The sequence below is a fragment of the Danaus plexippus genome, chromosome 5, assembly GCF_018135715.1.
Source record: "Danaus plexippus chromosome 5, MEX_DaPlex, whole genome shotgun sequence".
In the NCBI taxonomy this organism is placed as follows: Eukaryota; Metazoa; Arthropoda; class Insecta; order Lepidoptera; family Nymphalidae; genus Danaus; species Danaus plexippus.
Window position 1 is genome coordinate 2,676,259 of NC_083539.1, and position 11,989 is coordinate 2,688,247.

An 11,989-nucleotide genomic window follows, 5' to 3' on the forward strand; every position below is an offset into this window, starting at 1 on the left:
TCTGAGTTCTTAGAAAAGAATTATTTAAATATGTCTTAACGTTTAACGATCTTCTTGGGACCAGATGTTCGAGACTTGTATTCAGCAAATAGTTTATAAATGTAAAATTATTATACTTTTTCTGAACAAAACTTTGAAAAGAAATGAAAAAATAAGCTTATAAAATGTAATCGTAATTTTTAGTTTAAAGAAATATTTATATATATTTTTTTCTCTTTAAATATTATGCTATCATTATTATTTACAGAATTCTTTTAAAATACATAACAGGAAATTTATATTATTTAAAATTTTTATTTTAAATATTTCTACATTTTATAAAACAGTATGAAATGATAAGAATTTATTTCATGTCATAAACACTATCCTTGAGGTTATTCAAGAATTTTATAGATTCAAGAACATGAATGAGTAACCTTACTTCTAGGCTGGGTGAATGTTTGTCTCTCATTTATCTTGATTGTTAGGCAATAATAGGAAAACAGAGTTATACACTATGTGTTGACTGCATCTCGTATTTTATCTACAACCGATGTCGTTTGATGGTTACAAATATCGCCACATGTCAACTGTTCTGACAACATTCCGTTTTACGATACGGTCATTTTTCACTTGATACTTTTTTCAATCTAACTACTATTTTTTCCCTATCGAAATCGTCTATCTGTCTTATTTGAAATAAGTTATGTTTGAGCGATATACCGTAAGAAGAATTATAATATAGTTATCTAATGTGTTCTTTATGGTAACAATCAAAGGGACTTTGATACTTGAAGTTCTATGGTATAGCAGAAACAGACCAATCAAGTTTTTAGTACAAAATCAATCACAGAATGATTTCACAATAGAGGAGCAAAATTATTGCTCAAAAATTGTGTTATGAAGAACAAAAACTTTAGTTATATGAATGTCTTTAGTTTACATAATAATCTAGAATTTAATCTAAAATATAATCTAGCCATTAATTCATCGGTAGTCAAAGAAGATTATGAAATCAACCCAAACAGAAATTTAAAAAACTGCAATTTTATTTTTAAATTTTTTAGAATTATTGACCCTAAAAATTTAAAGAGCAAAAGCTTCTTTTACCAAAACCTATTTCTGAAGTAATTTCTTCATTTGCTACGCCTCGCTGATTTCCCGCTTCATGTTTTAACCTCTAAAATAAAATGGCGGAACAATATTATAAAGTTGACGTGCTAAAAATAAAAATTCTTTAAAAGTTGTTAGAACAAGCTGAAGAGTTTCATATCACAATAAATAAAACACCTTACAATCATGGATTATAAAAATATAAAAGCTAACATCGAAATGTAGAAAATGATTTATCAAAGGATCTTTTTATTTTAATAATAATATAAATTATATTGGATTTATTATCCCACTGTGACAAGAGCGTAAATAACTTACAACAGCGCTAACTTAAATCGTAACCTACAACCATCCCTAATTAATACTACAATGTGTAAGAACAGATCTTGAATGTGAAGTAACAGATGGTCGGGTCCCAAGTTAAGTGCGGGTCGCAGGATCTACTAATCCTACCTCGTGCGAGTTATGCGTTTGTCATATCTTGACAAGCGTACACGCACATTCATTTCTTTTATAAAGAATTCTAAAAATTATTACGTTTTACTGGCTCTTAAAAATTTTTGTTTATTTCGATATTTTTATTTTGACTGCATCCAATAAATAACATTTTGTTACTAATTACGTTAGCTACAGACGGAAGGACCTAGAAAAACCAACCAACCAACTACTCTAAACTAATTATATTTAAAGTATATATTATAATGACAACGTAATGTACGACGTACAAGACGTAAGCTTGTGCAATGTTTAATTATTTATTAATTAAAATTAAACTTAATACTTACTGATTGATGTACGACGTACTCCGTGTATGTCTGTGCAATACAATATTCAGTAAAATTATGCTTCAATTAATTCTACTTATATGATATATGAGATGAGATGTAGAATTACCGATAAATGTCTATCTTTGTTTGTAATGAAGGTATTCTATATTGTTTAATACATTGGATTACTATGAGAAACAAGAAATAATGTAATTCGTGGGTGTTAATTTGTAATTTTTAATAAGTATATTAAAAAAAATTTATAATAAAGAATAAAATTTCTAATAAACTATTTTTGCATTCTCGATAAATGTAGGTACATGCCTTTTTCGGTAGAAATCTATATCAGCTACCTTCTATGGGAACGCGTTTATTTAACTGACTATTCTTTCGTTTAATTTTTATATATGACAGCCATTATTTATTTTCAAATTCAAGACGTAAGTTTAAAAGATATTCATTGTAATGAAATGGAAATAGGATGTAGAGAACATTATATATACTCGTAAAAGGATGTCCAACGACCAAACTCTTTGTTACATTTAAGTTCTATTTTATATTAAGTTTCGCAACCAAAGTAGGTCATATAATTTTTTTTACCCATCCGGACCTAGCCAGTTACTATCAAATATATCACATTTAATTTCTTAACAATCGATGCCAGGTAATGTATAAATAAGCGAAATAAAGTTATTCATTTACAAAATAATATTTGAATTCTAGTTATAATGATACTTATATTGTGATTAATTTCTTTATTTTTTTAATGACTGAATCCACACTTTCATATCGAGTTTATTTATCATACATGGAGTGTACCAAGTTGTGAATATAATGGAGGCATATTTACGAATTGCTGATTTAAATCACGTGAACGCTTCATTGAAATATAAATACACTCGATACAAAATAAAAAAAATGAAACAAATGAGGCTTCACGCTTGATCTTAATTATAATTATCAGTCCTTTAGCCTAACCCTAACATTTCCTTTTTCAGAATAGTGAGATTGTAAATGTTTCGTACAAAACTTTATACACTTTTGAGAACAATAAGAATTTTATTACTTTACTTCCCGCGTGAAAGTTTTATAGGAAAAAAATAATAATTTAGTTAAGGTATAGAATCATCGCTTGAATAATAAATGTAACAGTGCTCTTGTTATTAAGTCAATTCCTTAAATAAAAACAACTTAAATGTAGTTTATGGGATTATGTAGTTTTTAAATAATAAAATCCGCGTAGTAAATCCGAATAACACTAGTTTCATTTAAATGAATACTCGCGAAAATCTTAGATCTCATTATTAGAAAAACAACTTAAGTACTTTGTCAAACTATTTTAATATACATATACCTATGTATAATTTTAAACTGTTTCTTTAAAATACTTTTCAATCTCGCTTATTGAAATTTGTTCTTAAAACTAGCTCAAGGTATTGTTCTAAAAGCTCTGGTGAGTTTGGAGAGTTTTATAAATGAATAAGTTGGAACCATCAAAATGAATACATAGATAATTAATATGTTGTTTATATTGTCTTTTGAACACATTCAATTATGAATAATGTTATTATTACAACAAAATATCTTAATCTAAACAGCTGTACTAGTCTTATAAGCATTTCTGTAAGACACTAAGGCACAATTTCAAAACAGCTTCATTGATATTCAATGACAACACATTTAAGATTATCATTCTAGTTTTCGGATGTATCAACGCAATTTTAAAACTGATAAGACATCGCCTGATAGTCATTTGTAAAATAATTACAAACAATATTAGGACTCTTAAACTTTTCAATATATTCTGAAGTTTTTAAAAACTTTAGTATCAATATCAGCCGTAAGTATATTTTTTCATTATACATGTACATACAAAAAAAAAATAATGACGAACTCAATTAATTTGTTTAAACACGAATTGTAAAAAGTTTATAATTAGGATGAAGTGTAATTTATTTAGATTGATATATGGTAACATTATATATGATAATTTTGTTCCTAATGATCGAAGAGTTTAAGAGATTGTACTTTTCTTTGTTATTGTTTTTAAATTTAAGGAAGAAGAACAACAATATTATTTGAAAATTTTTGTAAGTTAAGTAATAAATGGTAGTTTTTATTTTCGCTTTTGTTGAGTTATGACTAAGTGCATTTAGTATATTATCCTATTGAAATAGCAGTTCTTTCACAAATATATTCAAAACAGTAAAATTTAAAATTAAAACGTCTATTTTTCGAGAGCCATCAAATATATAATATTATATTAAAAATCACATAACAGAAGTTGCAAAATAATATTCAATACCATTTGCATTTCTTTACTTTGCAAGAGCATTTCAAAAGCACATTTCGTTTTAATGAGGTTGTTACTCTATCTATAACGAATAGATTTACTTTAAACAACTTGTTAGCAGACGAGATAAAAGTTAAAATTTTTATATTGTTTCGGAATTAACTTAAATAAAATATTATAATTTATTAAAGATCATCTTTGTATTGTCCTTAGGTATCTTTTTATTACAAGATACTTGAAAAATGTCTGCCTGTAAAGTCGATTAAAATCTTTACAGGAATATAGGTTTATATGCACTTTTTAAAATTAAGATTCGTCTTCTTTTATGCAACGTTAGCAATAAGAGGACATAAAAATAATGTCATTTCTTTTATTTCTTTATCTTCTATCAGTAGAATATTGACAATGGTGAAATTTACTAAAATCGACCTCTTTTTTCAGTAAAATGTGGCGGATCTTTCCACTTCTCCTTTGCTTCTACGCGGTGCTCTCAAGTGGAACGTCTAGTGATGATGACAGGAGATGGCTCGTGTCCCTCATAGATCTGGTGGAGCTCGACTATCAAGATCAATGTAACCAACGAGCTGAAGCGACCTGGGAAGAGCTTTTAGGCAACGAGAAAATCTTGTCCTTGAAAGTATGTTACATTTTAATTTTAACTTTATTTTAAAGTAGAAGAACTTTTTATGAAGAATTATATTATTGAATTTTTATTATCTTGTCTTCTGCTGTTTGTATCAAATAAATATTCTTATAAATTTCAGCGTACTAAAATTAATAATGAAAACCTTAAATTTATTTATTTTAGAAAGCGTTGTTAAAGTTATTGCACTTGCTAAAAATATTACTTTTTCTTGGTTTCGCCTACGCTCTGAGATTTTTAAAAAAATTTTGATCCCTGTAAATGTTTCTTAAAACAAACCTCATGTACCTCGCGTGAAGGACGAAAACTTTTAAAATTAAAACGTCTAAAACGGAAATGCCCACTCTTGTCAACTGTTCTATAGGGAGACTGAACAAAACACAAATTTAAGTTTCTTCTCTTAAAAGCCCTGGCTTTCAGCGTTAATGGTAGCACATGCTACACTATTTATCAAACCGTTGCACCAATTATATTCGCTCAATAAAATATCTGCAGTGAAATGTGTATTTTGGACAGAATTACAATAACTTACTTTTCTAAATCTAAGTTAATAACGTGATAATTGCAAGACAAGCTCATAAACAAAATGCAGAACTCGGTAGCATAGAGAGCTGCCAATTGGCGAGAGGACTTTGTTACAGTTTACCAAAATGCTAGCAAAAAACTTTGTATAACAGACAGAGATGACCTTAAATATTTTTTACTTCATAGTAAGAGAGTTTGTAATTTTATTTTGGTATCATACATAATAGTGCGGAAGTCTTTCAAATCAAACATCATATGTTATTAAAAGGTACTGCTGGAGCAAGACAAGGCATTTGGAATTTTCTCCAGCAAGCAGAAGATGGATGTGAAGTCAGCATTCACGAGCCAGGCTCTCGCTGCCGATGACGATGTTTTAAGACGTCGTGTGAAATTGTTACTTCAGCCAGGAGATACATTGCTTGAAACAGAACAATGGATACGGGTAAATTAAACTAATATTTTTCGGATTATACTACGCGTATTTTATTTTAAAAAACTACACACTCCCAACGTTTCGGTTACTTTACAGAAACCGTGATCACGGGTAGACGAGACGAGAGATAAATGAATAATGGCAAAAGTCTTAGATCTCATTTAATGGATACGGATATTTTTACCTCAATTCCTTATACAACGTTCCTTGTAGTTCTAAGTCTTAAATTAAAAATATACGTTTACAAATTTTATTTTCAATATACTAAGAAATGCATAAAATGTATAAATATGATTCAATGTTTATGTTTGTTCTATTTATGAAGATTTTATTTTTGGTGATTTTATTTTTGTAATAAAACAATGTTCGAGTGGCATGAACATACCCGTAAGGATTGCTAACCCAAAAATTGTATATTTTAAAAATTTAATTATGTGATATTACAAAATAATTATATAAATATATATATATACATATATATTCATATATAAAGTTATTTGTCTTGATTTATTTAATCATATAATTACTAAACTTTTGACAGTTGGTTCTATGCGTAGAAATTATTTACTTTACTCTTAGTTTATTCCACATTAAATACACTTCATCACAAAGTTATAGATCATTCGCTTCGTAAATACGTGTCAAAGTGAAATATTTATTACAGCTGGTAACATTTGCTGATACTGCGCTTAACCGATTGCGCTTTGCTGGGGATTACAACTGCGGAGTCACTGTTAATTGCACGTTAAGAGGTACGTTTTCCTTTAGCAGTAATCCTAGTATTGAAACTAAAGCTCTTAGTTTCTTTTAGTTCGTAGTTCTTGCACTTATTGTTTTTATCTTATATCATTGTTGCTATCTCCTCATCTGACTACCTGACACAAAGCAGATTTTTAAAGATTTCGATTGAATAACTATATAAATAAGTATGTAAATCAGTTTTGTTAAGCGAAGTGGCACAGCAATCTCTATTAGTTTCCACATTCTATATAACGTTCTTATTATTCAACGAATTTCAATCTTTTACGAGTTCAATTTATTTATTGCTCCACCTACATAGGCCGAGGGTTATGAGTTTCTGATAATTGGCAAAGTTTGCTACGCTTCTGTAAAAACATTAACAACTGTTGATCGCATTTTAGCTGGTTTATTTGTAACTCATTAATACGGAATAGCAATTGAGATTTTTATCACCATCATTTAATATTTAACCGTATTCACCAGAACTACATAACGCCATAGCAAGAGAACAAGACGAGGAAAAGTTGCGTCTGATGAAAGCGTCATGGGATAGACACCTGCCAGATTTTACGGAATATCTTAATAAAATTCTACCTTTACTGAGGAATGCTTCGAAGGAAAATCGTAAGTTTATTGTAGATGTTTTATAATTTTACATGCTTTATATTAAAAATATTTTATTACGTTAAAATAATTATTTATAAAAATAAAATAAAAACAACATTTTTTTCTACTTAATGGATTTATCTCTAATAAACAAAGTATATTTATGAACGTGTCATCAGTTTACGACTCTGTGGAAGAATATTGGGATTCGTTAGCCGAATACGAAGGGGCAATGTTAACGGCCCGTGAGATTTGGGATCACGTCAGACCTTTGTACCTCAAATTACATAAATACGTATCACTCAAGCTGAAAGGCGTGGACGAAGTTGGAAAGCCCTTGCCGATACATTTGCTTAGTAAGTTAATTTATCCCTAAACTTTTGTTAGAACCTTCCTGTTACAACAAAGGTTACGATTAAGTTTTGACTCATGTGTCAACCCAGACAGTGTACAATGCGTCATTTGCAGTATCGATAATAATACTATTTATGAAACTTCTAGCTATTATGCCAAAATCTTACGTTTAATTTTCTTGTAAGAATAGTATGTTAAACGTTTAGATATATTTATAGCTTAAAAAATCATCAGCATCGTAATGATCAAATTGATGTCGATATACACTTAGATTCATACAAATTTAGTCAACTGTTTATAAATATTAAAAGAATTGGCTGAGTTTTGGTCACAAAATATACTACATTGTATTACACATTGAAATAAAAATATACTTGAGATTTAGCTTCAGCATATTTGGAGTACATTTTGATTTTTTAATCAACATTTCAATTACCGTGCGGTAAACGTGTTGGCGTTAAGATGGAATTTTTTTTATTTCATAAACCAAACATGCTGGAGATAGATTTTTTAATGTACTTTTAACTAGATGATCTTAAATAATATAAATCTCTATTTCATAAAATAGGATCGCTCAATGGAGACGACTGGTCGAATTTGATAGAGAGTTTGCTACCGACTCATCCAGACATTTATCAAAAACTTCACGCTAATTTACAATTAAAGGTAAAATAATAATTAATTAAATAATAAATAAATATCTTATTTATGTTTATGCTTATGCAATTATTGCAGTTTAATTTTTTTTATATTTGTAGGATGTCAGTGGCTTAAATGCATTCAAAGAAGCAAATAAACTGCTCAAGCAATTGAATTTGGGTGAAATACCATCAGAAATATTAAAAGAATCCGCTTTCAATGGAACCTGCCCTCCTACAATAGTAGATTGGTGCGAGCCCAACCGAATGAGATTTGTAAGTTGCAAGGACGTCAGTATTCAGAACTATATGGACGCACATGAAACGGCTATGAAGATAAAATACAAAATCACGACCGGCTTACACAGCAATAACACATACGTGCTAAGAGAAGCGCCGCGTTACTCGGGTAAGCTGGAACGGAATAAGATCAAAATGTAGCAAGTTTTACGATTGTTTATATGATGTTTTTATTGTTGCAGCTATATATGAGGCAGTGCCGGGATTTGTGTCATTATTGTCACTGAATCCCCATACATTAGAGCGTGCGGGTTTGTATCCGCTTAATAGGTTTAATTACAACCAAAACCACAATAGACTCGTTCTGCAGCTGATTATAGCATTGAGAGATTTACCGAAGTGAGTGATTTTATCGTATTTATATGATGGTTGCTATAACTGAAACTTTTTAGAACATGATGTAATGTGATATTTCATAAACTGATTAGTTATTTACCCTTTGTTTGATTGTTTGAAAATAAGTTTATTGCGGTTTTATTTAATGTATAATTTTTATAATATATAGGTTGAACTACTATATAGCCGCAGACGAATGGCGATTAGATGTTTTGATGGGTAAAATTCCTTACCATAAAATAAACGAGAGTTGGAGTGAATTCAGAAAAAACTTTTCCCTTATCGAGTCATCAAACTCGGATATTCTTGGAAGCGCACACGTTTTATCAAACAAGCCTTACATTGGGTGGGTAAAGAGAGAAAAAAATACATATTAAATTTAGCTTGTACAATACTGTTTATAATAATGTTTATCTTTGTTGTAGAAATTTCTTGGGACTGATTCTTAAGTACCAGGTCTATCAGTCTTTTGCTGAGGAACTGAGATCTGATGATTCCGATTTAATTCAACACGTGTCTGAAAACAATCAACGATTAATGTAAGTTAATCTTTAAATGAATAGCTGGAGTACAATTATTATTGAACTGTAATTGTTTATTACAATTTAACTTTCAGTGATGCTATGATGCAAGGCTATGGGACTCCTTGGCCTGAAATGGTTAGTGATTTGCTAGCGAAACGAGAAAATGGTTTAGAATATACCGGACTCACTGATTACTTCAGGCTTCTAGACGAATATTTGGATAACCAGTTAGATCCAACAAGTGAAAATACCATAGAAGAATATGTTGAACCACCAATTGAGGTTCCACCACAAGAAAACGAAATACCCGAAGAAACTCCGCTTCCCAAAGCAGAGAATAATGAAGGAGAACAGGAAAATGCTATTAAAACACATGATAATATCAACGAGAATATAATAGATACAGAAGATGATCATAACTATAAATTAGAAACATCCACAGTTGGAGTGTTAGAAATCAAAAACCCTTTGGCTGCTGGGGACCAGACGGAGCCTACTAATGTTAAAGAAGCCTCATACAATATTTATTGGTGGATCGGCGTGGCCGTAGCGATAGCTATCGTCGTTATTTTAGTAGCGATAATTGCAAGAAAACGACACAACCATAGAAAACAATTGGAAAGACAAAGAAGACAGAATTCGCGTGCTTGATGTGAAGAGTATCGGTTCTAAGTGAACCGAAAGACGTTAGTGAAATTGTGCTAATACTTTGAGTACAATTGTGGTTGAATGTTTTATTTTTAAGGCCCTTTTCATTTCATATCTGTGGTGTAAATGGACTTCTTACTCTATGGTGCTGTATCTCTACTACCATTTCGGAAGCATTTAGTTTCAATGAATGCGTGTTTTTTCTTTTGCAATTCTAAAGTAGGTTTAGAAGAGGAAAATATTTTTGTACATATCACAATTTGCGATATATTAAGATGGTTACCAAATGTTAAATATAGGTGTATTCTATATTGTATAGTTAGGAGTAAATTCGCCGTGCCTTAAGCGTTTCAATTTCAAATAATAAATGGAACGATCAAAATTTCTAATGATTAAGGTAATTTTATAAATCACTATTTACTCCCAAAGACCAATCCCTTCTATATATGTTTCATAATTTTGGTTGTTTTATTATTATATTAAAATAAAATTGGATCATTATTTAAATAAACGAATATTAAATTATTTTATTGTCGGTATATTTTAATGGATTTTATTTATTAGATTACTAACGTCTGTTAGTCAAGCAAGATTGTAAAGATTGTCAGATTAAAAAATTATAATGTTTTGAAGAAACTAGTTGTTTTATTTAATTTTTCATTTAATTATTTTAATTATATATATTTTTTTCTTACAGTGCAAAGCTCAGACACCCCAAAAAGAACTTCACTTAAAAATATAGTATAAAAAAAAATCTTAGTATATATCATTAAAAGCTGACAAAATTACAAGCATTTACAACTGTCCCGATTTCTCCGCGAAAATATGGTCACAGCCGCACACACACGTTCGCGGATGTTACACGTAATGCTGTTAGTAGCCGGTTCGTGTCGCATTGATATTAACAACAACAAATCATGTTCAATGAAGAAGTCGTGATTACATTTTCCATCACACTATTAACAGGCTTTGGACTGTCAAAGTGATATATTAACCCTGAATAGTTATTTATTACATTAGCAACGTATTTAAGGAAGTTTTTTTATATACATATATGTATTGGAAAAATGATGATTTTGTATATTTAATACTGATCTACGATACTAAAATTAATAAAAATTAAAAAATTTTAAGAAAATGAAAGAAAAGAATTTCTCTCTTTCTTTTCAATTCTTTGGAAATCCCGGAAATTTCAAAGTATTTATCTAAGCATCGCGACAGGGATTAAACCTGAAAAAATATTTTACGGTAAACCAGATGGTCGTCGTTGTTAAGACTTGATAAATTTAATTATTTATTACTGATGGGCTCCGCATTTTTGACAAAATATAAAATATTTTGTATTTAAAAAAGGAATCTATTTAGACAAAAATATATATATTCTGACGACAACAATGAGTAGGTATTGAATAAAAAGCATAATCGAATTTCCTATCATTTTAATGAATAACTTTGTATGAAGGTTCATATCTCTAATTTTATCTTTCGATCTTAAAAACAATAAATATGGAATAAAATTAATAGAATTATTCAAGCAAAAAAATTATAATAAATATTTGATATTTCACCCCAAATAAAAAATTAAGGAGACTCATTCCTCAGTTAGAATGGCTTACAAAAATTGTTTGAAACCTTCTCCTAAGCTTTGCACAGTTCTGTGTAGGGGTTTTAGTCCATAATTCCATTATTATTTAAAATATTATTTCGATTTTTTAAGCACATTTAAAAAAATATTACCTCTAGTGGAACTATTCGTCACTAATATTTTACGATATATAACCATTATTTATAGTCAATGCATTTGGAATAGTAATTTTATTTTAACATCAAAAATTTTTGCAATAAAAAAAAACTCAAATCTTAAATTTTCCTGGTTAAGTTGAACGAAAACTATAAAATTGAACATCGTTATTATTTATTTAAATTATCTTCTGATGAATTCAAAAGCAAGATTCCTTTAAAAATAAATATTATTAGATACATACAAGTGACAAGGAAACAATAACTGATTGAATTATTTAGCTGTACCAGAAATATATTATAGAAAGACAGACATCCTAACGGCCTCTCTGGAGCCTTATCGATACAG

The 11,989-nt window shown here is 29.3% G+C and overlaps 1 protein-coding gene across 2 annotated transcripts in view; it reads left to right on the forward strand.

Annotated features, from left to right (window-relative positions):
* LOC116768973 (angiotensin-converting enzyme-like) overlaps positions 1-10,536 on the forward strand; it is an 84,495-nt gene extending 73,959 nt beyond the window's left edge. For both annotated transcript variants that reach the window (XM_061529368.1, XM_061529369.1), the window contains exons 2-12: positions 4,594-4,789; positions 5,589-5,762; positions 6,418-6,505; positions 6,978-7,118; positions 7,280-7,456; positions 8,023-8,120; positions 8,213-8,501; positions 8,575-8,731; positions 8,898-9,074; positions 9,154-9,267; positions 9,345-10,536. In XM_061529368.1, coding sequence (XP_061385352.1) covers positions 4,598-4,789; positions 5,589-5,762; positions 6,418-6,505; positions 6,978-7,118; positions 7,280-7,456; positions 8,023-8,120; positions 8,213-8,501; positions 8,575-8,731; positions 8,898-9,074; positions 9,154-9,267; positions 9,345-9,903 — 2,166 coding nt within the window. In that variant the 5' untranslated portion in view covers positions 4,594-4,597 and the 3' untranslated portion in view covers positions 9,904-10,536. The remainder of the gene's footprint in view (positions 1-4,593; positions 4,790-5,588; positions 5,763-6,417; positions 6,506-6,977; positions 7,119-7,279; positions 7,457-8,022; positions 8,121-8,212; positions 8,502-8,574; positions 8,732-8,897; positions 9,075-9,153; positions 9,268-9,344) is intronic.
* The last annotated feature ends 1,453 nt before the right edge of the window (positions 10,537-11,989 follow it).